Source organism: Diospyros lotus, chromosome 6 (genome assembly GCF_014633365.1).
Source record: "Diospyros lotus cultivar Yz01 chromosome 6, ASM1463336v1, whole genome shotgun sequence".
Lineage (NCBI taxonomy): Eukaryota > Viridiplantae > Streptophyta > Magnoliopsida > Ericales > Ebenaceae > Diospyros > Diospyros lotus.
This window is the reverse complement of record NC_068343.1, coordinates 14,903,084-14,919,422: the sequence shown is the minus strand read 5'-3', so window position 1 is coordinate 14,919,422 and position 16,339 is coordinate 14,903,084. Positions and strand designations below refer to the sequence as shown.

At 37.9% G+C, this 16,339-nt stretch overlaps 1 protein-coding gene across 3 annotated transcripts in view; it reads right to left on the bottom strand.

Annotated features, from left to right (window-relative positions):
• Positions 1-13,830, bottom strand: part of LOC127804981 (L-type lectin-domain containing receptor kinase IX.1-like) — a 57,525-nt gene extending 43,695 nt beyond the window's left edge. Inside the window, exon 1 of one of the 3 annotated variants that reach the window (XM_052342121.1) lies at positions 12,563-13,830. In XM_052342121.1, coding sequence (XP_052198081.1) covers positions 12,563-13,526 — 964 coding nt within the window. In that variant the 5' untranslated portion in view covers positions 13,527-13,830. The remainder of the gene's footprint in view (positions 1-12,562) is intronic. The other 2 variants (XM_052342122.1, XM_052342120.1) reach the window with 2 other exon arrangements.
• Positions 13,831-16,339: the final 2,509 nt, after the last annotated feature.

The following is a 16,339-nucleotide window of genomic DNA, read 5'->3' as shown; positions in this document are numbered from 1 at the left end:
ATCCTTGCTTTCAAGGGGGGAAATTGAGCCTTCATGTTAAAAACATGTCACTATTTTGGGCTATTTAAGAGGGCCCAGAACTTTTGGAGCAAAATTTGAGAGTTTTTGGTGAATTTTAAGAGACTATCCCAAAGTTGTTAAATGTTGATTAGCCGAATGGACTATGGACGGGCATACATTGTGAAAAGATTTTTGGGATAATTAGAGAAAAAAAATAAAATTGCCACATTCGTAATTTTTGTTGAGATGACATTTGTGGGGTTCTTGTGTAAGAAATGGATAAAAATGGGCTTCAAACACGAGTCTCTTAAAAAAAATCTCAAGAGTTGTGCCAGACGAAGCCCAAATTTAAGAAAAGGGTGGACCTTAGATTTAGGCCCGCCCAAGGGAACTTTAAATAGAGACCCTAGGCTATAATTTATTTAAGCTAGGCTAGCACTTTAATGGGCTAGAGCTTGGAGGACTTTGGTCAAAAAAGCCCAACAAAGACCTATGCATATAATAATTATTTCAAACTGAAGCCCGTTTGCCTTAAAGCTCAATCGGAGGAGGAGCTTACAAGCGAAAAGCTTATTTGCTACTGTTAAGGGGGTGTTTGCCTTACCGGTTTTTTTCATAGCTTTCAAGCTATTTAACTTTTAAGTTGTATAAAACTTAAAAGATGAGTAATATTTAAGGTAATAATGTGTTTGTATAAAAGTGCTTTTAAATTATCAAATAATAACTGTTTAGACTCATCAAAAAAGCTTGAATTAGGCACCACTGTGTCGTGCAATTCTGGCCAGAAATGAAACTGGCTCCAATTTAATCTCTGGCTCAATCTTTTTCCCAAAATGGCTCCTGTAGGGTTTATACTAGACATCTAGGAACTGTCCCCTCAAGTCAAGCAATTTGGAGTCCAAACTTGTCAAATAAAAAACGAAGAAAACATCACGTTGGAGTTCATCATATGTTTCTAGCACAGATTGTTCGAAAACTCTTCTGGAGGACCCTTCCTCCAGAAAGTCCAGTCACGGGCAATGAAGCCTTGACTTAGACCACTTGTTCTTCTTCTTTTGTTCCTTTTTTTTTTTTTCTTTCTTCCTTCCTCTGTTTTCTTTACCTTATTTACCGTCAAACACCACACAGTAACCTCTCTGCCATACGTATATGTACCCAACTTTGGGTAATTACACATTTACTTACTTGATTCTCCTTATTTCACTTTAACCTCAAAGTCCTTCACATGGACCTCTTGGTATCTTTTATTTCACTTAAACCCATAATATTTCAAGATCCTTACCCTTATAACCCTGGTATTTATTAATTTTCATTTCACCCCTAAACTTTTAAGCCTTTCAGTCTATTGGGATTTCTTAAAATATTCTTACATAAATTTAACCTTCAGAGTTCACTTGTGTTCGTTTTAAGAATTTTCTATAATTTGAACCTCTGAACTGGTTAGTATTCTCATTTTGGGTGCCTAAAGTCTATTGGTTCCTTTGTTTCATTCAAACCCAGTTTAGAATTAATTTTTAGCCAAAAATAAACCACACACCTAGGTTTTGTTCGTACTCTCCTTCAATTCTTTGGGCCAAGTAATATTTCAATTATGATAGCACTGTATCTTGGTTTTGGGATCAAATCCTCTGAACTTATCTCTCCAACCATTTATAAGTGAATCTCTAAGAAAAAACGAGATATCTTTATTATACTTTGATTTGTCACTTTTAGAGGTTCCAAATATTTCTATGTTTGACTTGGTACTTTCTCGACTCACCAAGCCATTAATTCTGAAATTGACTTCTTTCAATCTTTGTTGACTCACCTTAATCCCTGAATTCACTCGTAAGCTTGCCTTAAACTTTAGTTTAAAGATAGACATGTAATATGTATCTAAGTATTGCAAAGTAGATCAAAATATAATTATACTCATATCTTACATATAAAAAAAAATCAGCTAGGTAAATTGACCCACTAAATGCACGATAGACCCGCTGTTAGGGATACAGAGAGTATAGATGTGTACGGTATATAGAAATAACTTGCTTGATACAAGAAAACAATTCTAACCGACTACGGTACAAGAAACATATATTATATACTTGACCACTATTATAACAGCTGATATTAACGGTAATAAGAGCTTATAATTAAATGAACAACAGAGGTTACCAGACTAAAACAGCAAATCAGAGAAGATGGTTGAATAGCAACGCTCCCAGCTGGAACGACAAGAAATCAGGAACAAACTTCTAGATCGTGGTAGAAGCAGGAACAGAAGTAGGTCGAGTCTCACTTTGCGCTATCCTGAAGACAGTTAGTGCCCTGCACCGACGGCAAGCAGACTACGACGACTGTCTCAGCAGGATAAAACAACCTCTCCGGTGAACGGCAGCCACGAACAACTGGAGCTAGCAGAACTCAGGACGGGCTTGCTCTCAGTGATGTAAAACTCGAGAAAACCAAACTCTTCTAAAGCTCAAAGAAAACAAGTCTTAAAACACAAAGAAAATCAAGTCTCTTCAAACCTCCAACAAAGCTTAGGGAGCTTAGGGAAATATATATAGGCTTGATGAACTTGGAGACCAAGCAAAGAACTTGATAGGAAAGTCACCAAGCTTCTAGGGGAAGAAAAGCAAAACTTGGAAGGAAAGTCACCAAGCTTCTAGAGGAAGGAAAATGAAGCTTGGAAGGAAAGCCACACACACACACACTTCCAACAATCCCCCACATGAGTGTGTGTGCTCAAAAAATTATACAAAACGACATGGAGTCACTGAGAGCAAATAGACAAGTCATGCATCAACAAGGTGTCTTTTGGACTTGAACCTTCCTTAGTGAATGTCTATTGAATTTATCGAAGAAATAGTGAGACTAGCTCTTGAACTATCCTTCTGAAGGTAAATCGAGACAATAGACATCACACACAACATGTCTTGACCCACTGAGTTCTATACGATTGTGTTCATTTTAGTCCTAGACAGCATCCTGGGTTTCATGAGAGTTTTAGAGAACCCAAGCCATTGAACAGTTCTCATAGAAGCGACCCCACTTCTACTCTCATATAGGGAAGCATTGATCAAGAGTACCATGTCACTACTCCTTTTATATCAAGATATCAACCTTCACTTTAACGTCGACAGGACACACTCTTCAATTTCTGAGACATGGGGAGAAACTAAAAGTTTCATAGTGTGTCAACTATGACTTATTCCAGCCAGTTGGCCAATTTAACCTAGATCTTGGGATCTCCAGTCAACTAGGTTTGGTTACCATCGGAAAAGTCATTTTAAAGGCTTTAACCCCATTCCCTTTTATGTAAATTTGACTTGCTCACGAGTCACTCCTTTCATCAAAGGATCAGCTAGATTTTCTTTTGACTTCACATAGTCAATGGAGATTATTCCATTTGTGAGCAACTCTCTAATAGTGTTATGCCTGCGCCTAATGTGTCTTGACTTTCCATTGTAGACATTATTCTTAGCCCTCATTGAAACAGCTAAGTTGTCACAATATATGCAAATGGCGTTAACAGGCTTTGGCCATAATGGAACGTCTTCGAGGAAATGGCGAAGCCATTCAGCTTCTTCGCCTGCTTTGTCCAGAGCTATAAACTCCGACTCCATGGTTGACCGTGCTATACACGTCTGCTTTGAAGATTTCCACTACACAGCAGCACCACCTAGAGTGAACACATACCCACTGGTTGATTTAGTCTCTAAGCTATCGGAGATCCAATTAGCATCACTAAATCCTTCCAGTACATGTGGATATTTTGTATAGTGCAATCCATAGTCCAGGGTGTACTTCAAGTACCTAAGTACCCTGACCAATGCACCTCAATGGTCATGCCCAGGATTGCTCGTGTATCTCGTTAGCCTGCCTACGGAGTAGGCGATGTCAGGTCTAGTACAATTCATGATGTACATCAGACTTCCAATAATTCTGGCATATTCCAGAGAAGATATACCTTCATCATGATTTTTCTTCAACTTTGAATTTGGATCAAACGGAGTAACTGCTGGCTTACTCTCGAAGTGACCAAATCTTCTCAACACTTTCTCTATGTAATGCTACTGAGAAAGAGCATACCCTTCGGAATTCCTTATTATTCGAATTCCAAGAATGACATCAGCAAGACCAAGGTCTTTCATGTCAAAGTGTGAGTTCAACATTTGTTTTGTGGACTGTATGACACTTCGATTCGTGCCCATTATCAACATGTCATCCACATATAGGCACACAATGACACATTCTTGGTTTATGATTTTCACATAAACACATTTATCACACTCATTTATCTTAAATCCATTTGACAACATTGTGTGATCAAACTTCTCATGCCATTGTTTAGGCGCCTGTTTCAACCCATAAAGAGACTTTACTAGTTTACAAACTTTCATTTCATGTCCCTTTACAACAAACCCTTCAGGTTGTTCCATGTAGACTTCTTCTTCTAAATATCCATTTAGGAATGCTGTTTTTACATCCATTTGATGTATCTCCAAATTATATAATGCTGCAATAGCAATCAGCTTCTTGATAGACGTGATTCTTGTCACCGGAGAATACGTGTCAAAGAAGTCTTGTCCTTCCTTTTGACGATAGCCTTTAGCTACCAGCCGAGTTTTGTACTTATCAATAGTACCATCGGCCTTTAATTTCTTCCTAAAAATCCATCTACACCCAACTGGTTTACACCCAAGTGGCAAATTGACCGATACCCAGGTATTGTTTTGTAAGATGGAATCCATTTCACTATTAATAGCCTCTTTCCAATAAGAAACATCAGGAGATGACATTGCATCACCATAGGTTTGCAGCTCATCTTCTAACACAAAGGTTAGGAAATCTGGGCCAAAGGAAGAGGCTTTCCTTGCCCTTTTGCTTCTTCGAGGCTCGATGTCAATTTCATGCCCATCTTGGCCTTTTGAAGAACTTGCTTCATGAGTTCTCTTGGAACCACTTGCACTAGGTTTATCTCCCTTAAAAGGGAAGATGTTCTCAAAGAACTCCATTTCTATAGATTCCAGAACCGTATTGACATTAATGTCAGGAATTTCTTACTTAGTTACTAGGAACCTATAGGCAGCACTATGCGAGGCATAGCCTATAAAAACACAATCAATAGTTTTTGGACCAAGTTTAGTTCTCTTAGGTAAAGGAACCTGCACCTTGGCCAAACACCCCCACACTTTCAAGATTTTGTATGAGGGTTGTCTATTATTCCACACTTCATAAGGTGACTTGCTAGACTTCTTATGTGGAATTCTATTTAATATAAAATTTGCAGTAAGCAACGCTTCCCCCCACAAATTATGGGGTAAACCCGAACTGTTTAACATGCAATTTATCATGTCCTTTAAAGTTCGGTTCTTCCTTTCAGTTACACCATTTTGTTGTGGTGTATAAGGTGCTGTCGTCTGGTGGATTATACCATGAGATTCACAAAACTTAGACAGAGCCGATGATTCATACTCACCACCCCTATCTGATCTGAGCACCTTAATTTTCTTTCCCAGTTGATTTTCAACTTCTGCCTTGAATGTTTTAAAAACATCAAAGGTCTCATCTTTACTCCGTAGTAAGTATACATAGCAATATTTACTGCAGTCATCAATAAATGTGACAAAATAATTCTTTCCACCTCTAGTGGGGTTACTTTTCATGTCACAAACGTCACTGTGAATTAGGTCGAGTAATTCACTATTCCTTTCCACATATGGAAACAACTTTCTTGTAAACTTTGATTCAACACAAACTTCACATTTGTGTCCCTTATCAATGTTAAAACTAGGTAATAACCCTAGATTAACCATTCTTTGGAAGGAACGATAATTGACATGTCCTAATCTTGAATGTCAAACATCACACGACTCAACAGTATAAGTAGAAGAGTCATTCTTATTAATCTTCTTACGCACTTGGGCCTGTACATTCAATTTGAACATGCCCTTATCTAGATATCCCCGACCCACATACATTCCCCCCTTGGTAAGAGTAAATTTATCAGATTAAAAAACGAGTTTAAACCTATTTTTGTTCAGCAGTGTTCCAGTCACCAGATTCTTGCGAATCTCAGGCACATGCCAGACATCTGTGAGGGTCAGGATCTTCCCAGATGTCCACTTTAGCAGCACCTTGCCCTTGCCTTCCACAGTCGAGGCTACGACATTTCCCATGTACATCTTTTCAATGCCATTCATCTTCTCATACGTTGAGAACAAGGATCTATCCTTGCAAATGTGCCTTGAAGCACCAGTATCGATCCACCAGCCTTTGGCGTTATCAACCATGTAAACTTCAGTGATGACTACAACGAGCTCATCATCTTCCACCATATTGGCATAAGAAGGCTTAGACTTGCGCTGGTTGCTACCAGAGCTTTGACGCTTCTTGTGTCTGCAATCCACAGCCCTATGGCCTGTCTTACCGCATACCCAGCAGGTGCCTTGAATGCGTTTATTGGCAGCGGTCTTCTTTGGTCCCAGCGACCCACTTACTCTCTTGCCTTGCTGCTTCTTAGGTTGAGATTTGAGAGCCTCAACTAAGTGAGCCTTAGCTTCAAATCTGTCTAAGATTTTATCTCTTTTGTGGTTGTTTTCTTCAATACGAAGACGAAGAGCCAGATCTTCCATACATAGCTCCTTGGGCTTGTGCTTGAGATAGTTTTTGAAATCCTTCCATGAAGACGACAGCTTCTCAATCACTGCGGCAACTTGGAATGGCTCGTTGATGACCAATCCCTCGCTATGCAAATCACTAATGATGATTTGCAGTTCCTCCATCTGGTTGACCATCAATTTTGTAATACCCGGGAAATTATTAAGGGTATAAATGGTATTTAATGAATGGTATAATTGGACTTTGTGGAAAAATGAGACTTTAGGGTATACTAATGCAGCTTTGAACAACTGAATTAGTCAGAAGGAGTACCCTGGACCCTAGATGATCAGGGAAAATGGTATAGTATCGACAAGTGATTTAAGTTATGATTTTTAGTGGTGAAAAAAATTGGATTGGGAATAATTTTTGGTACAACTGTGGATCAGGCTGAAAAATCAAATCGTCATAGAGAACTTTGGGAAAGTCAACGGAACCCTGAGAGAGCTCTGGTTTTGAGTAAGAATCAACCCTAAAGAGATTTCGGGATAAAACAAGGGTCCCGTGAGGGATCGGGAGCAAAATCGTCCTTATCGAGTAATTTTGGAATTATTAATTACAGATTTCTGGTATTTGAATCTAAATGAAATTTGCGTCTAAGAGTGTAAATATAATTGTGAAATGCTCAAAGTAAGATTTGAAATTAATTGAGAGATTTATATATAAATAATTTTAATATATAATATAATAAATTATATAAATTATATATACGTATATATTATGTGTGAGTGTGTGCGTGGTAAGCGAAGCCAAGTTCTCTCATATAATATATATATTATTGTGTGTGAAGTGTGTGTGGAGGCGTAGGATCTCCCTGGCCAAGAGAAGGTGCAATTATAATATGTATATAATATATTTATTATTATATTTATATATATTTTTTATGTTAGTAAATGAGTGAACTTATAATATATGTATTTATGTGTGAGAAGTGAACGAGTGGTGGGCGTGAAGGTGAAGATGAAGACTTTGGCCACGATGATGAAATTATAATATAATATAATATAATATAGATAGGAATGATAGGCAAGTTGTAGAGATTCTTTTAATATAGTAAAAGATGAACATTATAATATATATACATATATATTTATTGGGGGGGGGGGGGGGGGGGGGGGGGGGGGGGAGCATGCGTGAAGGCAAGGAGCTCTTTGGCTAAAGATAATGCAATTATAAAATGGTTATATGAGTGGTAGGATAGGAACTATTATATATAATATTTGTATATATGCTTGGAGGCCAAGCACAAGTTGAGTATAAATAGGCATTTGGGTGCAAGGAGGTGAAGGCATAGGGAGGAGAAGAAGTAGAGGAGAAGAAAAAGAAAAATATAGGAGAAAAATAATAAAAAGAATTTGAAAATTTTAAAAATTTATTTGAAGTTCGAAAAACTTGTTTGGGCTTGAAATTTAGTATTTAAAAGCTTGGCATCAGAGTTGAGGTTGGACGAATTTTGAGGCATTCTGAATTATATTCAAGATGAGTAGTTTACCCTAAAACTTGGTATTTGTGTTACCTAAATGTGTTGTGGATTTCATGCAAAATGGTTTTGTGCATTGAAATAGTAACCAGTGACGATTGGTTTTTATGAGGGAGGTTCGTCCCTAAACATTTTAAACTTATGCATTACATTTTATAAATGTTGTTTATATGATGCATTGAATTGTGAAATATGGCAATGTCGTGAGTTTTGTGTGTACTTATGGAATGTTAGCCTAAGATGTTGTCTGGATAGTATAGTCAGAATTCTCCAAGAGCATGACGGAATAATAGGGGTATCTGATACTGGTGTGCATGTCAGGATAGCCGTCTTGGTTTTCGTGCTGAGTCATTTGACCAGGAAAGTTGCACTAGGATGACTAAGTGGTCCATACAGTGTTGTTCATATGGAATGTCAGCCTAAGATGTTGTCTGGATAGTGTAGCCGTAATTCTCCAAGGGCGTGACAGAATAATAGGGGTATCTGATGCTGGTGTGCATGTCAGGATAGCCGCCTTGATTTCCATGCCAGGCCGTTTGGCCAGGGAAGTTGCACTAGGATGACTAGGTGGTCCATGTGAAATTTTGGAGTTGGGATTGCATGGTGGTTCCTGGATGCTTAAGGTGGGAACGTATTCTAGTGAGATGCGTTGGCCGCCCCATTTAAGCTAGAATCGTGTCGTATCGTCGTGTCGTCGAGTCGGTATGGTGGCATAGCTTTTAGAGAAATTGCTCTTTTCCCGTGGTAGGGTTAAGCGCGTGGGATTCTCTTGGGCTAGGGCTTACCGAGTGTATTGGTTTATTTCATGTCTTGCATTCATTCATGAAAAATGTGGTTTTGAACTCTCACTTAGATGATTCATCATCTAATTTGGACTATATCCTTGGAATATTCAAACGTTCCAGGTGAAGGCAGCGGTGTAAAAGGAAAAGGAATTGCCGAGGAATGACGGTGATTAATGGATAGTTTACTTTATGTCATTTTCAGTTATATTGTTTATTTTGAAAACATCATGTAAACGTTGGCTCAGCTTTATATTATAAATAAAGTGGTTTCAGTTATGACCTGTTAAGGTTTCGATCTAACTTCCGCATTTGTGTTGGTGAACCTGTCTTAGTTATTGATGGTTCATAGTTGATATACTGAGAAGGTGTAACGGGATCTTCGGGAAACGGTTTATGTTGAGTTTCTGTTGTTTGTTGGAAAAATATATATATATATATCCCCGGAATCTTACGTTACCTAACGCTCCCGGGAGTTGGGGTGTTACAAATTTGGTATCAACCATCTTGCAATCCAGGAACTTGCCCACCAGAAATTTCTTGGTGTCAGCATCCTCAAGCTTATATTTCTTCTCCAAGGTCTCCCACAATTGCTTGGAAGTAGCATACACTGTGCAGTAAACATTATACAGCGGGTCGGCCAAGTTACTCAGAATATAATTTTTACAAAGAAAATCTGAGTGCATCCATGCCTCCCTCGCAGCCACAATCTCTGTTGTCATATTCTCCTCCGAGACAACGGGGCAATCCTCTTCGAAGATGTGGGCTAGATTTAGCGTGGTCAGATAGAATAACATCTTCTGTTGCCACCTTTTAAAATCTTCACCATTAAATGGTGGTGGCTTCTCCACATGTGGGGTTGGCTTGGCCATGGCTGAACCGAGCCCTTGCATAGTAGTTGTTGTAGAAACAGCGGCAGTTGGTGGGCGAAGACCCGAGACAGCAACATGGGGCAGGTTTGAACCCGAGGCAACACCGGTAGCAGCGACACCGGAACCATCAGCAGGAATAGAGACATCCATCTTTTCTAGACTCTCTTACTAACTGTCTTCAGATTGTTAGGGATACAGAAAGTATAGATGTGTATGGTATATAGAAATAACTTGCTTGATATAAGAAAACAGTTTTAACCGACTACGGTACAAGAAACATATACTATATACTTGACCACTATTATAACAGCTGATATTAATGGTAATAAGAGCTTATAATTAAATGAACAACAACAGAAGTTACCAGACTAAAACAACAAATCAGAGAAGATGGTTGAACAGCAACGCTCCCAGCTGGAACGACAAGGAATCAGGAACAAACTTCTAGATCGTGGAAGAGGCATGAACAAAAGTAGGTCGAGTCGCGCTTTGCGCTGTCCTGAAGACAATTAGCGCCCTGCACTGGCGGCAAGCAGATTACGGCAACTGTCTCAGCAGGATGAAACAACCTCTCCAGTGAATGGCAGCCACGAACAACCGGAGCTAGTAAAACTCAGGACGGGCTTGCTCTTAGTGATGTAAAACTTGAGAAAACCAAACTCTTCCAAAGCTCAAAGAAAACAAGTCTTAAAACTCAAAGAAAATCAAGTCTCTTCAAACCTCCAACAAAGCTTAGGGAGCTTAGGGAAATATATATAAGCATGATGAACTTGGAGACCAAGCAAAAAAGAACTTGGTAGGAAAGTCACCAAGCTTTTAGGGAAGAAAAGCAAAATTTGGAAGAAAAGTCACCAAGCTTCTAGAGGAAGGAAAATGAAGCTCGGAAGGAAAGCCACACACATACTTCCAACACCCGCAACCGCCTTGCTTTCATGACCAGTGCATGTGCGTGACTCTGTGTGTTTGTGATCGTTAGTCTGGAAATTATACATAAATAACATCCTTGATATATAATTTTTTTTAAAAAAAAAATCACTATTTCCAATAAATTGACTCTTTCATCACTTGTAGAAACCAATAAACAGGCCATACTTAAATTAATAAATTAATGATTTGGTCTGAGTAGATATATATGCATCTCCGATCTTTTATAACTATCATGTAACTAAGTCATCTACTCTCACGTCACAAGAACCTGGTTAATGAGTCATGGCACAATCTCACAGTCATGTTCTCTCATTCGGGGGGCTAAGCCTATGTATATTCATAAGCAACTACACCTATATGATTGGATCTCCTACTTGTATTATATTATCTCTATTCAAAGATTAAATTGAATTTAACACATGATCAGTTCAACATCTTTATCCATTTTTTTTGCTGAGAAGTAAAGAGACTCAACATATACGTGTCCAATTTAAATTTAAAGAGTTATGTAGCAGTCTTGCGTAGCCCAAAAGTGCATCATCAAGCCTTACCTGCACAAAAGCAGTCACTGTAATAAATGATATTTGTAAAGATAGTTCAGTACTGTTGGCATTTATGCATCTTATTTCAACATCGATCGAGCTACAAGCCAAATTTTTATTGAAGATGATATAGTAAGTACATATTAAATCTTAACACTTTCTTGCTAATAAGTCTTAACGCTTTCATAAACCTATATATGACCCCGCACGTTTATATATCTTGCTAATAGATCTCTATACATTAAGCATTATGAAACAATATCATATATATTTCAATAGAGGATTATCCCTATCTGTAAGTTGAAATTTTATTTGTTCAACGACCCAGCTCAATGCTCGAACAAGTTATGGAAGGCTCACTAGAACTACTTGCCGATACGCCTGTAGCTGGTGCACCATAAACGGGAACGGGCATCTTCGGTGGAAGATCGGGCAGCGCAGCCTCAAAATGAAGCACTTGAATGGCTTGCTTTATGGATGCTCTCCGACTCCGATCTGGGTAAGCACACCACAACCCAGCAATCATCAAACATTCTGCTTGCCTCCCCTCAAACTTCCCATTCATTCTCTCATCAACAGCCGAAAGCAGCTGCCCACTTCCATACAGGTCCCACACCCACTCCACCAGCCCAATTTGGCTACCACCGTTCCGGGGGTCCAGAGATTTTTTCCCAGTTGCGATTTCTAATAGAACCACTCCAAAGCTGTAGACATCTGATTCTTTGCTGGCCCTTCCGGTGCCTACATATTCAGGCGCCATGTAACCGAAAGTTCCAGCCAGCCCCGTGGTTTGCGGGCCAACCTCATGGTCCATGAGCCGGGCTAAGCCGAAGTCTCCAAGCTTGACATTGAAGCTTGAATCCAACATTACATTACTGGACTTTACATCCCTATGAACAACACATTGTTCCCACTCTTCGTGTAGATACAGCAATGCTGAGGCTAACCCAGTACCTATCTTGTACCTCACAGCCCAAATGGGAGTGCTGTTCTTGCCAAACAGGTGGGAATCCAGGCTTCCATTAGGCATAAACTCATAGACTAGAAGAAACTCACCTTTGTCATGGCACCAGCCCACAAGCTGCACCAAATTTCGATGTCGCAGATGACTAATGACCTTCACTTCGGTTATGTACTCCTTTTTACCCTGTCTAGAACCCCTTGAGATTTTCTTCACAGCTACCTCCATATTGAGGTCTTTGAGGTACCCTCTGTAAACACCACCAAATCCTCCTTCTCCCAGCTTTCTCTCCTCTGAGAAGTTGCTGGTAGCCGAGGCAAGATCAATATAAGAATATCTCCTTGGCCCTGCACCTCTTTCAAGATCATCATTAATCGATGTCGGGTTAACCGGTACTGCTGATTTTGCTTTAGCTCTTGATCTCCTTCGCCACAAAATTATAGCTGCAGCCACCAACACCCCTAAAACCAAAGCACCCAATGGGACCATTAGACCAATTTTTAATCTGGTCTTTTTCGCATTCTGTTGGTTCGTCTCTTCTATATCTAAACTTGAACTGAATTCCCATGATTGGAGTACATGTCGCGCTACGTACTGGCCGGTAGCAGCCGAGAAACCGACCATTGCCTGCTCGGGCAGAATCCGCTTCAGGTCAAGTTGACAAGAAAGAGTGGAATTCTCTTTAGGAGCGGTAGTTGCTTCGTAGGACCAAGACACAGTCAAATTCTTAGTAGTGGCATTGAATGTAATCCAAGCAGATCCTGTATCGTCGCTGTGCAAGCTAGCGTTCCAAGGAGTGGTAACGACGGAGGAAATCGAGCCGTTGTTGATCCCAACATGCTCGTACGGAGGATCCCATTCTGGGTTTGAAAAGGAATCGAACTCAACCAGAACCATTTGGTTGGTGGGTAAATCACTGGTTGTGGTGTTGAACAAGCCCAAGAAGCCACCGGCCGAGTTGGGAGGGATCTGGAAGCCAACTGGGGCGAGGAAGAAAGCCATGCCATGGCCATACTTGGGTCGGCCTTGGAGGTCTATGGTGAAGGTGAAATGGGTGGTGAAGTCGGTGAGCTTTCCTGTTTTCGAGTCCCAGATCGGAATCCTATCGGCATAGAAGGCCCAGCCAACGCGACACAGATAAGTGACTCGGTTGATCAATTCAACGGATCCAACTGCAGGTGATGCATCTCCTTGGTAGAGCATATTGGCTTCAGGGCCAAAGCGCGAGATCTGGAAGTGAACTGAACTGGAAAAGGGGAGGAGGAGGAGGAGAAGAGAGAATAAAAAGGAGAAGAAGATGCGAATCCCCATCTCCATGGCTTGGAACTGGGACAAGAGAAGATGAGCGAGAAGATAGAATTGGCTGGTCGTGAATGTCAACTTTGATTCTTATTATGATGATATAACTTTGATGCTGAAGAATTAAGTATACGTGTAGAAGCCCACGGCCCACCTCTCACCAACTCGGTTTTCGGTTTCTCGATACCCAATGGACCTTCGCCGAAAGATAAGCATAAACAATGACTAAATGAAATCAAAGTCAATTTTAAGCGAAATTGAAATCGCATTTTCCAATATTGAAGAAGAAGAAAAAATACTTTCGAATGCGTCAAACCCGTAATCTCTCCTATCTCCTCTCTCTCTCCCAAACAAGCACCCCACCGAACCTAATATAATCGTCTTGTTATTACGTATGACGCTTAGAAGCTTCTAGGTGCTTCCTGTCAATGAACTTCAACTAGCAACTAACTAGTTGAGATGTAATTAGTACGTACGTAGAATTACAAAAAGGTTCAATATATGATTATTAATTCACCTATAGATTAAGCTGTGGGCAAGAATAAACAAATGCGTAGCTCATAGAATGAAAAGAGAGCTGGAATATTATAATAAACAACATCTGAAAGAACCCAAGACACAGCTCAACAGATTAAAGATATTCCGTTAATTGCAAATTAAGATTCCAACAACAAATCAGGAGGTGTTTTCGGGATCAATCAATATTAATTAATTTGAAGAAGAAATCTGGAAATATTATATAATTAAACAACTGGGAGAAAACTATGGATGGAAACAAGTGTATTTTTTTTTTTATTATTATTATTCTTGCTCTCATCCATCCACTTTGATGGATGGATATATATTCACAAGGAGTTGCCATTATTGCTCGCTTCGTATTTTCATTCATTAGCTATCCCATTTCTAACATCACTACGCCCTACCTAAAATTTAAATATCATCTGAGCTGAATGAATGAATACTTATTGTTAATTTTTAATCCTAATATTTAACATTTAATTCTTTTTATTAAACCAATAGCAGGGCCACGCCGACGAGAAGATCCTCAGTTTTGTGAAGACGTATGATATATAGAATCTAGATGCCACTGCTGCTTCTCTTCGTTTCAGAGTCAACCCCCCTGCTGCTGCTGCTGCTTTTAATTAATTGGAAACCTTTTTAGGAAACTATGCAGTTGAGTGACACACTGACAGTGATCAGTCATTGTCTTGGGATGCCTTCTCTTGTGGGGCACTCGACGCTCGATCCCGCTCGATCCCACGAATTCGACATCAATCATCGTCTTCATCAATATGCCAGAGATACTCATGATACTTTGATTGTAGAGAGGTTCTTATTTTGTAATTGTAGAAAGGTCTAAATGGTCCTCTGTCTGTCTGAGAAAATCAAGGGCTGATCTTACCATGATACCTAATTAATTATTCAATTATATGTTTTCTACTAGGCTTGTCTTAATTAATTAGTAACCAGTGACTGCAATTTTATGAAAAAAAAAAAAAAAACAAAATTACAGTTACGTGTTGGAAGAATAATTTTTTATAAAATAAAGATAAATTAAATCATTCCTGATGTGTCAGGAGAACAGGACTAAGAACCATCATTTCTTAATCACACATATTTGAAATTCATGAATTTTAAGTAATTTTGGAATACAAAAGATGAAGAAGTAAGGAAGCGGTAGCTATATATATACAAAGCTACCTACCTTTACCAAAATTTTATTTTATGGCTACACATGCTTATTATTTAAAATACTTAAAATGTATGAGTGAGGAAAGAAAGAAATATATTGCTAAATTAAGGACCTCTCTCGTTTGTAGAGACTTGTATTGTTGGATGTTTTTGCGAATTTTTTCTGAATCTTTAGAGTTAATCAGTTGGAATTGAATTACTGTTTTCAATTCTTATTACAGAAATTTGTTTTTATCACCAAAAATTTATATTTATAATCTATATCTATATATATTATAACAAAATAGCCGTCAAATCTTTTTTCCATCTATTTTCACTTTTTATTTTGATATTTTTTTTTTTTTTTTTACTTACTCGAAATAAAATTTTTATAACTCATTAATTAAGTCTAGATTTGTGAAAAATGTATAGTTCTTGAAATTTGTAGATGATTTTTTTCATGGTTGAATAGTATTTGAAAAATGTGTAAATATGCTGGTATATGAAGAGACATGATCTAATCCATATTATTAATTTTTAAATATTAACATAAAATTTTAATTAAAATAAATTACAGAAAAAATAAGATTTTTTTAAATCAAAATAAATTTTGAGATATCAGGTAATATCGCCAAATACCAACTACCAAGTAAATTTTTTTAAAAAATAAATTTAATTTTTTATTTTATTTTCCATAATTTACCTCTTATTCTTTCTCAATAAAGTCACCACTCAAAACTCTAAAACCCTTAATTAGTTTCAGAACCATGCAAAAAAATAAAAATCTTATATATGTTTATGTTATTATTTAATTTTAAAAAATAATTAGTTTGTAGGTTATGTTAAATTAGTTATTTAGGTAAAATTGAATTATTTTAAATAAATCGTTTAAGTTATTTTGACAAAATTAATATTTTGTATAAATTATTTATATTTATCATATGTTGTCATATTTCTTTTAAAAATTTTATTATGTTTTATATTTTTATTATTTATGTTATTAATTTATTATATGTTATTATATTATTTATTATTTTATATAAACTATTTATATTTGTACATATGAACTTTGGGGATGAACTAGTTATTATTATTATTATATGAATGTACACTTAATAAATTTTAAATACAAAGTAACAACTCATTCATCAACTACACAA